At 40.1% G+C, this 19,585-nt stretch overlaps 3 protein-coding genes across 3 annotated transcripts in view; 1 reads left to right on the top strand and 2 right to left on the bottom strand.

Moving 5' to 3' along the window:
• LOC124479268 (zinc finger protein 658B-like) overlaps positions 1 to 19,585 on the bottom strand; it is a 375,953-nt gene that overhangs the window by 233,703 nt on the left and 122,665 nt on the right. The gene's annotated exons all lie outside the window — the stretch shown is intronic.
• Positions 1 to 19,585, top strand: part of LOC124478982 (zinc finger protein 678-like) — a gene marked incomplete at its 3' end in the record, with an annotated part of 28,168 nt that overhangs the window by 1,385 nt on the left and 7,198 nt on the right. The window lies entirely within an intron of this gene.
• Positions 3,803 to 13,595, bottom strand: LOC124479395. The gene is made up of 6 exons (XM_047038138.1): positions 13,451 to 13,595; positions 12,851 to 12,898; positions 10,165 to 10,818; positions 9,238 to 9,555; positions 7,847 to 8,950; positions 3,803 to 4,032 (listed from the first exon to the last, which is right to left on the bottom strand). The coding sequence occupies exons 1-6, from the start codon at positions 13,476 to 13,478 to the stop codon at positions 3,803 to 3,805; spliced, it is 2,382 nt and encodes a 793-aa protein (XP_046894094.1). The 5' UTR covers positions 13,479 to 13,595.

Here is a 19,585-nt window from a genome sequence, read left to right as displayed (position 1 = left end):
TCCTGTGTTAAACATAGGGCTAGGAAGTAGGCCTATGTACTCACATTTACGTCATCGTGCGGTATTGTAACAGGATATTGTTACAGCTAAACATGGCTTCTGTAATATTTTATCCAAGGTTAGGACAGGAGTATTGATTAGGGGTGTGCAGCCCAGATAGTCGCATAGAAGTCGCCCTATCATGATGCTACGTTACCAAGTCACTGAATGTTAATCAGCCTACCTTAAGTTACAATTTTGCAGTCACAATTAACAGTGGATTAGAGACATTTTTCGTTTCTATATTCTGTTTATGTAGTGTATTTGTGAGTGTAGCATATACAATTTAAATAAATAAAAGGGAGACCAGTGGATTAAAGGAAGGACCAGTTTAAAGGACCAGTTTATTAAAGGAACGCCATTGCATTGCTACCTGCTGGATATACGTGTTGGCAATGTGAATAATGTGAAAACACTGTTGGTTATTCAAATATAATGAATCATTATTTGATTAACAATATCAAAATAACACTGTATACAATATGGTAGGAGGATTAACCTTGCAAGCCATAGGATATGCTACAAAATGAATGAACCATTTTGTATGCAGGAAAGTCAGCATCAAACCACTACAGATGTAGAGCAGGCTAAGGAAACAGCAGCAGGTCTTCAGGTGAGGTTATAATTAGCCTAAATCAAATTGTCAATTGATTTGGAGTCGTCAGCATTGCTGTTTTGTTATAAAATGCTCAACCAATCATCCTATTTATTCAAGCATGGATTATTTTATATGTTTTCGTTTCATTGATCTGAATTAAATATTTAGTCAGTGCATTTGGTTGGAAAGTTATCTGAACATCAATTGTATTAATTCATTAATTAAACTTCAAAGATGAAATAGATCCCCAGTAGAGAACCAACCAGAGGTGGAAAGTAACAAAATACATTTACTCACGAGTAGTTTAGGAAGCTTTTAGCATTAAGAGCTTCTTAACGAATCTGGGAAACCTGGCCAATGTCGGTGACCTTTTCCTCAAAGAAGGAGGGAAGAAGTCGTCTGCTGGGAGGGTGAAGGGGGTTAAAAACGTTCTAAGAGTGTTCCAGAGCACTCTTAGAACGCTCCTAAGAAGCTCTTAGCGTTAAGAGCTTCTTAACTAATCTGGGAAACCCGGCCATTAGCAGTCGGTTCCCTGAACCGACCTTTCCTACGCACTCTCCCTCTATGACTGACCCAACTAATGTCTAAGCTCTCTAAGATCTCTGACCCCATTCTCTCTCATCGCCCCACCTCCTGTCCCCTTGATCCAGTCCCCTCCCTTCTCTTTCAAACCATCTCTCCCTCCATCATAACTTATATTCTCCATGTCCTCAACTCTTCTCTTGCTTCCGGCACTTTCCCCTCTGCCTTCAACCAGGCCAGAGTTAGCCCTCTAGTCAAAAAACTCTCCCTTAACCCAGCCGTCCTTCAGAACTACAGACCAGTATCACTGCTACCCTTATTTTCAAAAACAATTGACGCTGTATCTAACCAACTGTCAAACCTTCTCTCTCAGAACAACCTGCTTGACCCCAGCCAATCAGGCTTCAAGACTGGCCACTCCACAGAAACTGCCCTCCTGTCAGTCACCACTGCCCTCCAGTCTGCCAGAGCGGCTTCAAGGAATCCATCATCATTTTGCTGGACCTTTCTGCAGCATTTGATACTGTTAACTATCAGATCCTGCTCGCCAGACCTTCTGAAATGGGCATCACTGGCACTGCACTTTAGTGGATCTCATCCTACCTGTCAGGAAGATCCTACCTGGGGAGGCAACGTCCTGCTCAAAGGGCTCTTTCTTGGAAGTCGCTTTGGATAAAAGCGTCTACTAAATGCATAAATGTAATCAACTTATTAACAAATATTATGAGAACTGGTAGAGGATTTTCCTCTCCAGAATCCCCTGACAATTTCAGTCTAACCAGTAGAGTTTATTTTCTTCAAAGCTCTTTTCTCATCTAATTTCCTTGCCTACTATTAGGATACAAAACCTCATATAGGCCAGTAGACCCACCAGCTGGGGCGTCTTCAAAAGTCCACTTGTAACAGCAGCAGGTTAGACCCATCAGTGCTTCCAACAGGCACACACTCCCATATGCAAGACAACAGGGTTCTGCTTGGGCTTATTCAACCATGATTTTATTTATTTGTTTGTGGAAAACCACAATGACAAAATACATCAGTCAACCTTGTACCCATGCCATAACTATGTAGACTAGAGAACACAGGAGAAAATACAAGGCCTTTCTCAGCTGGGATTCCACTACCTTCATCACTTCACAAATCAAACTGCTCAATCTTTAAACTGTATATACAAGATATGGTTTATTTCAACACTGCCGCTCACATTTTTGGCAACTCAGTTTTCAAATATTCTCCATTCCATAAACTTTGTTGAAGATTCTAAGTTGTCATTATACACGGGTGCCCTCTGCTGGTCATTCCACTACATTCTGCATTCCAATTGGTCACCATGACTGTTTTATTGAGGGGATTAATTCCAGTGTGGAGAAGTGAGTGGATAGAACATAGTCTATGACATTATTTTATAATAATATTGTTACAATTAGGGGGTAAACACCATTGTGCCGAATTCTACAGCACCACAGTTTAATTCCATGGGAAAAGTTTAAAGTATTCTTCTGGTGGGTGACTACATATCCATGTAGCCTATTCTCTTGTTCAAGACATCCTTTGTACTGCCTTGAACACACAATGCCCCAATTACTGGATTATAATCCTGGTACCAATTGTCCAGCCCTGCTGATAAATCCTGTTCATCACTAATCTGTAATCTATGTGGGTGTTGCCTGTTGCATTAGACAACCCCAGCATTTCCCCCAGAGCGTTTCCCTCCACCAGTGTCAACAAAAATATCTTTCTGGAGGTACTCTGAGTGACCCCACAACTATAGTTAAACAAATCCCAACAACACACACATTGACAGACACTCAAACATATGTACAGATATAATATTCCTCAAATATTCTTATCCAAACAGAATAATTAGACCATTCTAGGGGTGTAACATCATGTCATCAAACATCAAAGCAAGCATAAATCATTTAAAAGAAAACAACAGTACCATTAGATCATAAGAGAAGGTCCAGCTGAAGAAGGATCCTTTTGAGTTGCTAGTTTCAGTCACTTCTAAATCTTTCAGTCAGAAAGTGTCCCGCCATCCCAGGTGGGACCTCCATGTATTTGGCAACACTTCAGTAAGAGGCAGACTTGGCAGGAGGGTGGAGGATACATGACCAAGAAAAACAAAATGGAGGTTTCTCTATGAACCACAGTAAATGATACTGAACATGGCACTCATGTGGATGTGTGCATGTGTATGTGTGTACGTCAAAGCAAGTCATAAGTTGTGTTTAAGCATAACTTGAGGGGACATGAGTGTACGTGTGTGTTCAGGTTTTTAGATCCATATTGGCAGAGGTATGTGTTTTCATTTCAATAAAATGTGACCTTACTTTGTAACAGATCACTTCCACTGTAAATATCAACTCCTTCCATGAGCGTTTGAATGAACTGTACACAGCCACACGTGTATGCAATGAAATGGAACAGCCAAAGAACAAATTTAGAACAATTTAAAAACAGCACTGTTGAGTCGATACAATATATCTCACTCTTTAAGTTCTGCCACAGTTTAGACCCCTACCCCGACCTCACACACACACCTCTCTCTGTAAAACAATTTAATCCTCTCTTTCTCCATTCACCCCCCAGGGGTCAACCACTGTGTGTGTGAGTTTAGGTAGAGTGTGTACGAGCGTCCCTCTAGAACTCGTCGTCGGAGCTGAGCAGCAGGGTCTTCTCTGTGTCTCCGCGCGTGCTGAGGGTGCTGTGGCTGCGGGAGAGCGCCGGGCCGCCGCGCTGCTCCAGGGTGGACTGCTGGGTGTACTGCTGGTAGGCTGGAGAGAAGTTATGGATGGCGTCCTGGACCATGTCCCCCGGGTTCATGGTCTCCTTCAGGCTGCTGGAGATGCTCTTCATGGGGGCGCAGCGCCCTGGGGGGGAGGAGTGTGGGGGAGAGGGGTGTGATGGAAGGAGGGGTGTGATGGAGGGAGGGGTGAGGAAGGGGGGGTGTTGGAGCAAGGGAGGGAGGCAGGGAGGACAGGGAGTGAGGGAAGGAGGGAGAGGTGTGAGTAGAGCCCGTGGAGAGGATGAAAGATGGATAAGGGAGAGAGAGATATCAGGAGGAGCAGAGTGAGTGCATGGAGTGAACACAATCAACAGAATGTGCAGGACTGCCACATACAGCACACTGCCAGTGAACACCATCAACATGAAAAAGACACTGATGCAACACAAATGTAACCTTCTAACACTGGAGAAGATGACACACATTCAAATGAATGAGAGTTACAACTTAAAAACACAACACTGTATGACCAGCATCAAAGACACAGAATGTCACAAGCCGTGGCCGGGCCAGGTTTAATCTGGGTGGGGGTTAATTTGTCCTGTATATTTTGTATGTTTTCACATTTCCCATTTTTCCATTTCCAATGTCTAGTACCTCCAACTAAAGCACAGTACTGATCCTACCAATTCTACCTTTTACTACACACATTTGCAAATCTGGCTGATTTTGGATGAAGCAGCTCCCCCTCACCCCTCCCCCCATGATTTTCAGTGCTTTGTCCATCTATCGTTTTTTTAATCTCCAGACCATCCCACTCTGTGTCAAACTGTCTTGAAGTGTTCACCACAGTCATGTGTCTTCCAGTGACCTCAGCTGTCTCTTTGTGTTTCTCAGACAGCAGTCACTGATCCACTGCTGGTGGCTTCATCAAACACCTTCTCTCCCAGGATGGGGCTTCCTGCTGCACTCCTTCCAACACCTTCCCCAGGAAAACAATCCTGAGACTGTAACCTCCACCAATCCATCTGATAACAGGACAAAACCTATGTAATTAGTGTTGACTATACTAGCTTTAGTATAGGTCGTAGAAGCAAGACCTGGGTTAACTACATGAATGTATTTGGATTTTTCTCAGATGGCACTAATAAGACTGACAACTCAACCATATTCAAAGTGCATGTATGTCAAGCATACCAAAGCAATGAACATTTCATAGTTGAATCCTGTAATTACTATACTTGTATGTGTGTTTTATTTAATATCTTGGATGAGGATTTAATCGCCAGTTCGATTCCCGGCTGCGCAAAATGACGTTGTGTCCTTGGGCATGACACTTCACCCAACTTGCCTCGGGGGAAATGTCCCTGTACTTACTGTAAGTCCCCCATGGATAAGAGTGTCTGCTAAATGACTAACTGAGTATGAGGTTGATCTGAATATACTTCTACTGGTGTCTTGTGTTGATCTTCATGGATCTGATGGTTCTCCTCACCTCCTGTGTTTCAGGTACTGGACAGCTGAGCTTGGTGGATGTGAAGCATCTATCCATCCTCTCTAACCTTGCTTTGTCTATAGGTTTCAGAAACTCTGGGAAATCTGACACGTTGCTCAATATTTGGCATCTTGCCCCTATTTGCAGTGTCACCAAACTTTCTTTTTTAGTTTTTGCAAATGCATTTATGAATGATTGTATGTTGACTGACATTTGTCTACATCTATGAAATAAGAGGGTCATACCACTGTTATTTGTGACATTATTATGTGTGTTATCTGTGTACTAGTAGAAACTAACATTTTCACTAATCAGTTAAAATGAAAGATTATGTATAATTATGTAAAATATCTCACTTAAACTTTCTGGCATTCAAAAAGTCCATAGGCCTAGCTCTTTTGTTATGTTATTTCTGACGTTCTATGGCGTACAGTATCTCTGTCCGTGCCAATTCTCACACGACGTTGACTGTATCATATTGTATCAATGGAAAACAGATTGCACTTACATTCCAGACCGTTTAATACGATTTGGTTTGTTTAATTCAATTGAAAAAAATTGATAGGAAAACAATCATCTTACATCTTACAAAAACAGAAGGGGTAAATACTCATCACCATGTGATCATGTTGATTAATGTGTGACAGCTGACTGCTTGAATGACTCTACTCCAGTTATCACTCACTCTAATAAAGGAAACATGGTTGGGGTTTAACATACATACAAGTACTGCATGACATCCCCAAGGAAAAAAACACATTTGGTCTTACTTCGTTACATATGGTAGCAAAAATGTATAATGAAAAATCATCACTGGGCACAGTAAGGTACTAATACACCAATGCCAGTCTACCATTGTTTACATGGAGTAACATGTATTTTTGATTATATTTTTGATATTGATGTCTCATGTTTCATGCCCCCTTACTTTCAAACATCTTCCCAGCCAAATAATATTTATCTGTACATGTACACGGATAATAAACAAACATTTCCAGCTAATATGGAGAGAGAAGAGCTAATCAGAAGCAAGAGAACAATGGTCTTACTTCCCCTACACAACCATCCATCAACTGTTCAAACTTGTGAGGACCAACAACCAGACGTTCACATCATCTTCACCCTTACGATCAGTGTACTTACCATTAGTGTACTTACTATCATAAGTTACCTTCTTATGCAAGACATTGAAGTTAAAAGCTTAGATCATACTAAAATGAAGGATGGATATCTCTGTCTTCTATTGCAATAACACTGACCTCCTTCAGAACCCCCTTGATTAAGTCAAATTATAGGAAACCTTCTCAAATGTAGAGTAAATGTGGATACTGCGTAAAACTTGAAAATATATTGAAAATATATATAACATCTTTAAACTGAAATACAAATTCATCACGAAACAGTGACAAATATTTGACAACCAAAGGTCATGTTGAAGTACATGTCAAAAGGTGTCTATACACCATCTTCAGCTGCTATTAATAAAAACGTGTTCATTTACCAAATATTTCTTTGAATTTGCATATGAATGTACATTTCTCTCTTTAAGGATAAACATACAAATGATGTCAAATAAAGGTAGTTGAAAATTAAAAATGATAATGTTCCTGGAAGGTGGAATATTTTTATAGGCATTTATCACATAGACATGAACCTTCCTCACTGTCATGTACCACTATGTCTTCAATAAATCACACAATAATCTCCTTTTACTCTCTTCTTTTCTCTGTGTGTTTAGAGACATTAGATAAATAACCAAGACAAAGAGAGAGAAGAAGATAAAAAGAGTATGACAGAGTCTGCTATTTGAATGCCATTTTCAAAGTTACAATGTGATTGTAAACAATTTTTTTGTGTTCATTTTTGTCATGTGGCAATGCCAAGTAATGAACCCAATTAGTAAAGGAATCAATGGTCAATAAAGAGTCTCCAGTGGAAATGTGTTAAGCTCCAGTTCATATAGGAAATTTGACCAAGACTTGCAGGTTAGGTCTGTATAGTTTGTTGCTTTGGATCCATCTTCATGACACTATTATCATAATAAGAAGCGGTAGTCAACATAATTGTAGGGAGTTATGAAATATGATAAGAAACTAATTCACATTACTACCTCACGATACATGCCCACAAATTTCGGACCTTTTCATAACATCTCAAAAAATTAAATGGTATCATATGGTATGAAATACCATGAACTCTTTGGAACTCTGGAAAGTGTTCATTTAGTTTACTAACAATATTTTTAGCTACTGTTTCTAGCTTCCAGAATGTTCTGTTTCCTTGTGTATCTTCCATTGGATTTCACACATTAGGCCTTCACTTCCTACTCATCTGTTTTAATTTTGTTTCCTGAATGTTTCCTTAACGAATGTTTCAAAAATGTCCTTTGCACCTCCAACACAGGCACCCCAAAATGATCCGATCACTTTTCCTGCTGGTAGTCCAAAAACTGAAGCGCGTTTACCATATTTATCTGCCAACCTTACTGAGTGTGATTGTTGAGATTTAGATAGGGCATTGATCTGAGCATCCTTTTTTCTCATTTTTGCTTTAATATGCTCTAGCGCTTCAGATGATTCCTTTTCTGCTTGCTGTCTGGCTTCTCTCTCAGTCTTAATCTTCAGATCTTTCTTCTCATGTTCATGTTGCATCTTTAAACAATCAATGTGCGACCGCAGCTCTTCATTTTTTACTAGTAGTTTACTTTCATAATTTTCTTTCTGTTGCTTGAGCTTTTGCAGTTCTTTTCTCTTCACAGAATCATCTCTCAGCTGCATAATTTTATTTTCTTGTTCTTTGAACTCATTGCCTCTTTTCTTTTTATATAACTGATCTTTGTTTTTGACTTCTTCTAACTTTGAATGATATTTGATCATCAAGTCTTCATTTTCTTTTTCTGTTTGATCCTTTTTTTCCTCAAGGATCCTCTCTTTTTCATTCTTCAGGACCTGCTCTGCCTGCTGGAACATCCCATTGGTGTAGCAGCCTCCTCCATTCACTTGCACCATGGCATCTATCTTCCTTAGGAGTTCAGTGACCTGGTTGTGGTCAGTTTTTTCTTTGTTGTTGAATGAATGGTATCTCTTACCACATTTTTGAATCAATGGTTGTATTTCTTTTGCTCTTTCTACAAAGTCTTCAATGCTTCGTCCTTCCAGGTCATCGCCTCTAGTAAACAGAACTATAGTGTGAGTTGATGCCTTGTCTCCAAACATTTCTTGGATCATGTTTACTGCGACTTTTTCCTCAGGAGTGAAGCGATTTCCGATACTCAGAACCAAGAGAAAGACATGGGGCCCAGGTGCAGAAATAGTGATACATTTAGCTATCTCTGTTTCAATATCCAGAATATCTCTCTCTGTGTCAAACAGTCCTGGAGTGTCTACCACAGTTATGCGTCTTCCATTAACATGAGCTGTCTCTTTCTGACAGACAGAGGTGACAGATCCAAAGCTGACATCCTCATCAAACACTTTCTTTCCCAGGATACTGTTTCCTGTTGCACTCTTACCAGTACCAGTCCTTCCCAGGAGCACAATCCTGACACTGTCCTCGCCTTCCACTCCACCTGATAGCAGAACAAAAGTATTAGTGTCAATTACACATAATTACACAATTACATAACTACACAATTACATATTGGTGCCAAGAGAGGTTGTTGTATGGTGTGTGTACAGTAGAACAAATCCATCTGGTATATCCCAATATTTTCCAATATGTTACGTCTTAATTACGTCTTAAAGTAAATGTTAAGAGTCTACTTAGGTTTCTACATGTGTCGAAATATCTTTATGATGTGAGATTATTTGCTAGAACATGCAATGATATGAATGCCAGTTCAGTGTCTCTCTTTACCTAATACTTTGTTGATCTTCATAGAAGTCCTCATCTCCTGTATTTCACTGAAGCACTGGGATAGCTGACTTTGGAGGCTCGTGATGGATGTGAAGCAATCATCCTTCCTCTGTAATGTCATTCTGTCTACAGAATTCAGTAATTCAGGGGTATCAGACTTTTGGCAACTATCCCTACATAATTGCACTCTCTTCTGACTTTGTAGATCTTCTTTTTTCCTGTTTCCTTGTTCCTTGAAATCCGTCGTATGCTGCATCATGAAAAAGTCATTCATCCTTGAGCTGTAGATGTCCTGTAAGGTCTGCGGCTCTCCCTTTTCTTCATCAGAGAGTGGACCCACAGGCACCACCAGGAGAAAATCATTGGTAAATACTATATATGTGTTGTTTTTTTACTAATCACTTAAAACCCATGCTGATATAATTGACCACAATATTGTAGACAGTATATTGACCATTTGTTGAAACTCTGTTAAAAAACATTTTGAGCTTTTACGGAGGTCAGATGGCTGAGCGGTTAGGGAATTGGGATATTAATCAGAAGGTTGCCAGTTCGATTTGCCATGCCAAATGACGTTGTGTCCTTGGACAAGGTACTTCACCCTACTTGCCTCGGGGTGAATGTCCCTGTACTCACTGTAAGTCGCTCTGAATAAGAGTGTATGCTAAAAAACTAAATGTAAATGTATCACATGCAATCTATTTTATTATGCTTACCATCTTTATGGTAAGCATAATAAGCATCTGTACTGCCATTGAGTTCTTCCATCAAGTGATTTAGCATGAAATCATACAATATACTAAAACATAATGAAGTCACTGTACAGCTAATCTTAATAATCAAGAGTGAAGTTCACATTCAACTGATTTAGACTATAAGACTCACTGCAAATACAGGAGCAGTTTATAATCTAGCATGACCACTTACCATATGCACTCCATGCTCTCATATTCCTCCAACCCCTCTCTTTTGCTTCTGCTCCTCTCTCTGTTGTTGCTCCTCCTGTAGACTCTTCATTCAGCTCACAGGTGAGGTGTGCTCCTCTGTTCTTTGACACAATCATGTCTATACATGATACAAGTTTAATGCGATCAACAGGGTATTTGATCTCCAAGTACCTATGTTTACATTCTCCTATCAGTTGCTGTACCTGGGGATTTATATTCATACAGGTGCCCATGACTCGTCTTCTGTTTGGTTCAGCTTTAACTACCACCATTGAGTAGTCACAGGACTTTTCACTAAAACAGTCAAGAATGTTTCTGATTCTGTTCCTCTCATCTTCAGTGAACTCTTCAGGTGTCACCACCAGGAGGAGCACATGAGGTCCAGGTGCAGACAGAGTCACACACTGCTGCAGTTCTTCTGACAGTTTATCATGAGAGATATCTGGGTCTAACAGGTCTGGAGTGATGACCACAGAGAAGCGTCTTTCCAGAACCAGACCCCAGGCTCCTTCAGTCTGGTGTCGATAGTTGAGGTCAAACTCCTTCCTTCCCAGGAGTAAGTTTCCCACAAAGCTCTTCACTCTGTCATTCCTCCCCAGAAGAACAATTCTCAGCTCTTGAGGATCCTCAGACACTGAGAAGCAAACATCAGAAATCACAGATTGACTTCAGTAAGTGTCCAGCTTATAGGCACAGCTACAACCATTACACACACTAAGAATTTCCAGAGGTGAGTTGACAATGAAAGAAAAACATTAAAGAACAGACATCCTAAAAAAAGTATTTATTGTATTATTTACAAAATATAACACCATGCAACTAGAGAGGGTACAATTTCTGGGGAAATTGTGCGGTGTGCTCCTATATTTTTGTACGCCCTTCGACTGGTTAGCTCCTGCGATTCCCACAAAGCAGAAGTGTAGTAGTTAGCTAGCTCTACTATTTACCGGGGCTATGTCTGAATCTAGGGGCAAAACGGAGCACAGCTGCCAGCTGTAGGTATATGCAGGTAGCAACTGTAGGGCAAAATAACTATTTAGTTGGTCAGCTCCATGACTAATGAATAATAAAATATAGCTTCAAGCAGCAATGAAGGGGCCAAGTAATATTCAAAACGAAAAGAAAAAAAACTTTTGCTTTGAAAAACATGCATTATACATTTTGGCAACACGGTGGCCCTACCCCCAAAATGTTTGATTACCTTCATGGCATTGTGCAAAAGATGTATACCGAGTTTTGTAACAATAACCCAATGAGTTTAGTGAATATATCATTTTAGGACAAAATTCTAAATGGCCGACGTGGCAAAGTATATTTTATGACTCGGTATGCCACAAAGAATCAGAAAAGTCCAATCTTGTGATTTGGGGTCTGTTCAGAGGTTATGATGCAAGAAATCCGATGCGCAGGCTACATGTAGCTGCATTAAATCTACAAAGCACAATAAATCTGACTCTTCTTGAGTATAAACCCCTGAAAATGAAACATTATCATTACCATTATGATTATACTGCCAGACAGCTACTGTGGCATACCTGGCTTCACTAAACAGATAACGCATTATCATGACATGCTTGATGACTGTGGCTGGATTTAAACAGATGATCTTGCACTTCAGAGGAACCCATCCCATCCCAGTGAGCTATTCTCAGTGCTGGGAATTGTTGTGTTCAGTTACTGTATAAAAAAAATAAGCCGTTTCTCCTGTGGCAAGCGTTGCCAGTTTTAACCCAAAAATAATGAGCTGTAATTTATGGAACGCCGTCCTAGTCCAAAATAAATAAATAAATAGGTAAATAAATAAATAAATACATACATAAATAAATATGGCTATAAAAAAAATCTGAAATTAAAAAAAGATGGAAATAAATATATAAATATTGGCGTTATATAATTATGTAGCTGAATCCATTTACCGATGTTCAAAATGACGTTTTTGTAATGACTACATTTATTTATTTCATGAGACTTTTACTTCCTAATTCCACATGTATTTATCTTTTGAGTCTTTTACACACCACATTTATTTCCACATTTATTTTTGTGGTGGCCAACATCATGGCCACCAACAAAACTCAGCAAGGAATGTTCTTGCTCCGGCTTTAACCTATGGATATTCGGCAGCGTTGCCATAACCGCAGAATAGTTTCGCTCGCATCTTTCTCCGCCGCTATTATTGAACTACTCAAACTAGTGCACGACATTAACGTAATCATTTTCAGCCACTCCCTCTGTTCGCTGATTGGACCTACAATTTTTTTTTTTCTGGAAACCGACTTCAGAGCCGAGCTCCCAGACCTAGTACAGAAGCAAAATCCATATTGAGCGGAAGTACGTAGGAGGGCAGAGCCAGGCTAACGCCAAGTGATCACATGACACCAAATGTTTGTATATCCTCATATGAGGGTTCCGAGTCATCATACCAAGTTTGGTGTTGATTTCCCAAGGATTTGCTGAGATATGACCCAACTTCGCGGCTTGGCCACCAATAATAATAGGAAAAGGTAGAAACACTTAAGTGGCTTCGCCGCTTCGCGGCTTGGCCACCAATAATACAACTAACAAAAACAATAATAATAATAATAATATATATGAGAGAGAACAATGGTTGTGCTCGCCGAAGGCTTGAGCACACCCAATTATTTTTGATTAATGAATCAACTTACTGTGAGGAGGCAAAAATTCATAGCTGCTAGTCTCCCTCATCCCTCTGTCTGAGAATGAAACATATAGAACAAGGGAATGAACATTTGAATGGAACATTCATTCATATTTGTTCGTTTACTGAACGAGATTCAAAGAACAGAGTCAGTAAAATGATCCGAAATTCCCATCACTACTGAAGGATATCGGATAGGTATTATTATGTTTTATCTCAACTTAATTGTTGTGGGCTATTGTATTACAGTATACTGTATAATCCATTCACATGACCTTTGTGTTTTACTGACAATTAATCACTATGCATACAAATTGCATGATGAGCGCTGGGACTACAGTGTACGTCCAATGTATTGAAACCATTGTGTTTCAAGGACTACTGTTAACTATTATATAATTATATCATGTACATTCCAGTTTTCTATTATGCTGTTACATGTTTTACTATAAGTACTATTCAATAAAAAAAAAACAAGTCAAAGGACATTAAAAAAAATCTTTGTTTTCAATCTTTATGAATTGTGTTAGCTAAACAGGGACTATGAAGTTACATTTAAATTTATGCATTTAGCAGACACTAAATGCACGCTAAGTTAGTCACTCACCTGACTTAAACGAGGTCTGGAAAGCCATATTTTTCACTGGTTGAATTTGCAGAGACACAGTAAAGTAAGTAAAATAGAATTACTATGGTCAACATTTAGCTTAAAATCCTTTGGTATGATCCTCAATTAGGCCTATACGTGAAAACGTTACAGAGCCTCTCACCAAATGTACAATTATCCTCCCTTATCGTTCTCCTGTTATGTTGTACTATGATCCAATGCCTACAGTATATTTATTGTCTTATGAGACTCCGCTGGTTAGATATTAATTAACTATTGCATGCACACCAACCCAAATATGAACCTAAAAAGGTAACCTACGTAGGTTCTGACACTAAACAAATTCCGCCAAATGTTAATTTTCACAAAATAAATCAAATAAATAGTGAAGTTGACAGACAATTGAAATGAATATAGATTTCTCTTTTCCGATATCATACTAAGATGCCGGCAATCTGTCTGTGTGTGTGTGTGTGTCTGTCTGTGACTCAATTATCTTGCGATAGCCCTTTCTCTGATACACTCGCTATCTCCTGTTGGTGAGCAAGCGTCTTTACAAAGACAGTACTATAGCGGCCATATGCCATGGTTGAATTGGTTTGTGCTTTGGTGCTTTTATTTTGGTATCTGGTGGTATCTCGTGGGTATTGGCATAGGAATTAGTGAATGAATATATGCACCTGGGCACCTGTGGTAGTATGGCAAGGGGGTGAGTAGGGAGAGCACATTTTGGTTGACCGCTCAATATGCTGACTATTGGAATTTTGGATTAACTAAAACGCTTACTGGAAGAATTGCATGTCTTTTTTTATATCGCCACTTTGCACAGAAGCACTTCCACTTTTCTATCTGCTGTCCTGTTCAAGAAATATATGTATCTGCCGATAAATAAACAGAAGAACGTAACTTCCAGAGCGGACATTGAAATGTATGGCAACGCGTCACTCAAGGGAATCTCCCTTACTTAGCCTCTCAGCGAAATCCTTGTGGTCGCTACAAGTACCATTTCCATCACCCCCTGGAGGAAAGGGAAGCCCACACTAACTGTAGTGCATAATACTCCTTCAGAGTGTCTAACCAGCTTGCTAGCACACAGGCCGCTCTTCAGTCTGCATGATGCAGAGAGCGGCTGAGCGCACCACTGAGATGCTGTCAACCAGACCACTTCCATCCAGAGTCAGAGGTCTTAGGAATAGGAAAAGGTTGGGAGTGTATGAGTGTGTGAGATCATTTTAATGTGAAGGTCGTCTCACTAAATTACACAACAATCCACCATGGGTGTTTAAACAGAATAGAACAAACAACTATACTTTTACTACATTATTCTGTTAATTGCCACCAGCGGAGACACACATCAATAAGAGATTACTATACTCACTATACTACAGACTTTCTCTTGATTCTTCAATATTCTTAAACTCACAGCCAAAACTGCAGTTAGAGTACCCTTCTAACAACCATGTGAATGTTGAACTTAGTCTTCAATTCTTCATTCGTTTTATGGCAGCAATATCAATATCCATGGGCTGACCTGCCAGTTATAGGGGATGAACTTTGCCCATATACCAAGTCGTATCATTTTGTAATTGCCAGCTGTAAAGCATTTCAGTAACTACTTTGATATTCCTGAAATGCTAAGCAAAGTTCAGACTACAAAAGCCAGCTCCTTTAGTTCTGTTAATATTTTATTATTTGTCAATTTGTCTGAAAACATTGTCCTGTATATATTTCCAACAAAGCCCAACATGGCAAGTCAGCCAAGGGGTAACCCTTGTAATGCTGCTATATTTACCTCAAAATTGCACATGTAAATATGATGACTTTATTTCAGTCAAGACAATCACGTATTAGATTTGAGCATATGCGCCGGATGCGGCCCACAAAATCATATGGTCCGGCCCGCCATGGCACTGCAGGAACCATATTATTAGGTGCATTATTGGTTGGCAGCAGCACTATACATGTGGAAGAGGACCGTGGAGGCGCGCAGCGTTGCGTACCAATGTACCAAAAAATGTCGCTCGCTCGCATTAAGTGTGGAATTCCTTTCTAGCAAATCAAACCCAGAATATGTTGTTGGTTTGGGCTAAGCCCCAAATGTTTACAACGTATGGCTCCCCACCTGATTAACACTCGGATCAATAAGCAGTCTCAAAAATGGTAGCAATATAAAAAAATAACACGATCCATTTCTGTAATCATTACATTTTTGATGCACCCCTGCATCCGTGCCAGCTAACATCACAAAACAAAGAAAAGCAGTTCCAGCTATCACATTAGAGGGGAGTTTATTAAATGTTTGACTAAATATAGCAGGCACATTTTTAAGTTGATAATTCTGTACGGCCCCCGATGATTTTATAAATATCCAAATGGCTCTTGGGAGAAAAAAGGTTCCCCAGCCCTGATCTAAGGGAAGCACTTCCTGCCTCCTCGATGCTACATATACATGACATTAGAGATATAACCCCCCTGGTGGATAGAACATACAGACAGCATGGGGGAGAAGGGGATGGTGGAGGGTATCCGCACGTCTTTTAAAGACGCCTTATCGGACGTGGCCCAATGATTATGCGCTGCTAATATGGTGTAGTAGTGGGCGGAGGAAATAAAGGTGGATTAAGACGCCTCACGTCCCCGATTTAAATGGATGACGCATGGACACACGCTTCACACCGTGAGCGGGTAGGGGCGGTTTTAGGCCCGTCGCCCGGGTTGCCAAATGTGCTAGAACCGCCACTAGCGGGCAGAGAGAAAGGGAAAGAAAGAAAAAGCTGTCTGGAGGATAACTAGCCAGTTGAGATCGCGTATCGGCGTCCTTGAGAACTTTAAGTCGTATAACTTATGTTGTCAGTTCATTTAAGCCTGTTGTTGTATCAGTCTTTAGTTCGTGCAAATGTAATTTAAGTTAACTGGTGATTTTCATTGTTTGTATTCTTCACCTCTAGCTAAATTGCACTTGGCTGTTGATTCGATAGTGATTGCCAAACGTCCTTGCCCTTTCTCACGCTTGTATTTTAGGTGCTTTATGATGCTGAAGTCAGGGCTGCCAACTTTTCCAAAAACCTTGGCGCCCCCCTCGTCCGTTACTGTTTACAACGTTAGCTTGGCTACTTGTTTGGCGTTGCCTTTTTGGCGTAAGATATACAATGTGTGGCGTGAGAGTGTGAGAAATGGTTGAAATGCGTGTCACACGGCGAAACCGTGAGTTGGCAGCTTATGGAGCTAAATCAGGGACAAATCTTTTGTTAATTCAAAAAAAGAAATCTTTAGTCGAAAAACTAAAGCTTGACATTGAAAATGTACGTTTTGGTCGAAAACTTGAAAAATAAAACCATGTATTTAAAAGGGCAATTGACTGCAAAACCGATTTTACCTTGTCATAGTTGAATAACAACAGTTCGGTGGGTAAACTGAACATACCGTGAATATCAAAGTCCATTGACACCTCTTTCCTATTCAAATCTCAAAAAGAAAAAATTTGGCTGTAAAACGCTAGTTTTTCAACAAAGCTACCGGTCCTACGTAGGACCGGTGATCGCCCTCTTATTGGCTCTTGTCTGTATCTTTGTCACGCCCCAGAATTTACATCCAGACCAGCCTGAGGTAGCGTCTATCTCCAATACTAGTTTTAGGGAGGACAGACCAAAAATTTCCTATCAGTTTTGCTCCGTTTTTCTTTCAATTCCGTATGTAACCTAACGTAACTTAAACTTATCCGAAGTCAGATTTCAGTTACCTCTATTAGTTTTCTCACAAATCCAGTTTTTAGTCGTGATTTTAGGTCATTTTTTTAAACGTTCCACCGCTTTAAGCCTTGAGTTTTGTGGCACCGAGAAGCTGTAAGCTTCCCTTTAAGAACGCCATTGTTCTACGTCACAGAGCTCTGCTTCTAGCCAGCGCGGGAAATATGACTTGCATTTGTCATTTAGCAGATACTATTATCAGATTCTCTGCTCTTATCCAGACTTACATTCTTTGTACATTGCGAGCTAATGGGGTGTCCAGTACTTCGCTATAAATAATTATGTTAAATCGAGACCACGAATATGCAAATGTTTGTCACGTTTAGCATTACTGCTGTAATGTAAATTGGGCCACTTGGGGGTGTATTTAACATTGAACAGGGTTTTTGTGTGTGCTTGTTGTGACATTGCCCATTATTTTCAAATACCTTGATTTGAACACGTCTGTTTGTTTATTATGGAAAAAAAGTATACACTAATTGTATTATGAATAATATACTTTATTTATAGGGATATGAAACTTATGGTCCAAAATGTAGTCATTGCCTGTGAAAAAAACCTCCAGGTTGATAGCTCTCAGAGGACAATTGGGCACCTCTGCATCCATGGTGAAGGTTCAGGGGAGCAACTTGTATCTATTACTTCTATACTAGCTAGACAGTTTGGCTTAACAGGGAGTCACCCCATTACAGGGCCCCCTGTCTCATATCACCAAACTGTTTTACTTTTAATCCTACCTGTATCTACTTTTATAGACATACTCCGTTTTAATATTGCAAAGCTAAGTCTGTCCGTGCCGCACAGGCCCACTTGATCAGACAACCAAATGCTAAAACCAAACAAATACTACTAGTACTTACCCAATGCAGCTATCAGATATTATGGCAGACCATTTGGCTTAACAGGGAGTCACCCCCTACTGGGGCCCCCTGTCTCATATCACAAAATGGTCCATCATGAATATCCTCAAGCTACCACAAAGCCTGAATATTACATACCAATAGCTAAATGACACACTGCAAAGCTAAGTCTGTCAGTGCCGCACAGGCCCACTTGATCAGACAACACAATGCTAAAACCAAACAAATGACTACTTACCCAATACAGTCTGAATATTACATACCCATTGCAAGACTACAAACCTATTTATAAATCCTTTCACAGATGTCTGAGCTGAGGCGAGAACTTTTCTATCTGGATCTAACCCTGACAACCATTCCCAGGACCTATTCTTCTTAAACATGACCATACCCTCTAATGCTATTTTACTTGCCCTGAACTTTGATCTAATCAAATAATCAAATATCACAAAATCCCTCTCGCATGAAACATTTGTTTTGGGCACTGATCTGAGGACATGATACTGATCTTCAGACACATCATCATACCGTCCTTGTTCCAAGTGGTCCGCTACCAACCTACAGCAAACTTTCACTAAACTAGCAAATACAAGTTCTAGAACTTGTTGAGTCATAGCATCAAACTCTTCTGACGTTGACTCCAACAACTTATCTAAGATGGGTCCTCTGTGGATGTCTACATCCTCAAACAGAGTGACCCTTCATAAACTGCCTGCTGTCTGCCTGCCACTCGCTAAGCTTATAACAAGCGTTCTACACCTATCATTCATTGCTAATACATGTTCAGTAGGCAGGGCTGCCCATATATGGGAAAACTTTCTGGGGCCCTGCCGTGGTAGGGCCCAGCCGCGATGCCAGCAATAATCATGTTCGTCCCTAAATATTTTAAGAAATTATAACCAATTTTATTTTGAACTGAAATACTCACGATTAGGGCCTACTTAAAAAAGCAAACATAAACATTGTATTGTTGACTTAACCGGTGAAGTCAACGAGTGGTGCGAACGCAGGGTTGGACCAAGTGTTGATTATTAAACAGTCAGGGTACAGGACAGACTACACAACATAACGCTAGACCAAGTTAGCCGCTAGATAATGGTTGTTGTTGCTTGCTCTCCAGTCAACTTCGAAAGATGCTCCCAGCCAGGCTGCAGAAACCATCGATATATCTATGGCAGAGACGAGCAGCAGTAGCCACGATGCTAACCAAGAGGAAGCTAGTTTGAGCAAAGCTGACACTGAGAAAGCGCATGTTTTGCATTGCTCATTGCTCTGAGGATATTCTGCACTTTACCTTAACCAATTAACTGTGGCAGGAGGAGAAAGGTCCTTAAGTAAACTCAAAGTCTTGCGCTCCACAATGAGCCAGGAGAGGCTCAATCACAATACTTGCCATTGAGTGTGAAATGGCTAAACAAATTGACTTTAAATACATTATAAAAGACTTTGCATCCAGAAAGAAAAGGAAGATAGCTGTATAATAGGCAAAGATGAAGGCAGGTAAATTGCATTTTATACTAGAAAATGTG

This window comes from Hypomesus transpacificus, chromosome 17 (assembly GCF_021917145.1).
Source record: "Hypomesus transpacificus isolate Combined female chromosome 17, fHypTra1, whole genome shotgun sequence".
Classification (NCBI taxonomy): Eukaryota; Metazoa; Chordata; class Actinopteri; order Osmeriformes; family Osmeridae; genus Hypomesus; species Hypomesus transpacificus.
Note: the sequence above shows the minus strand (reverse complement) of the source record. Positions and strands in the feature narration are given on the sequence as shown.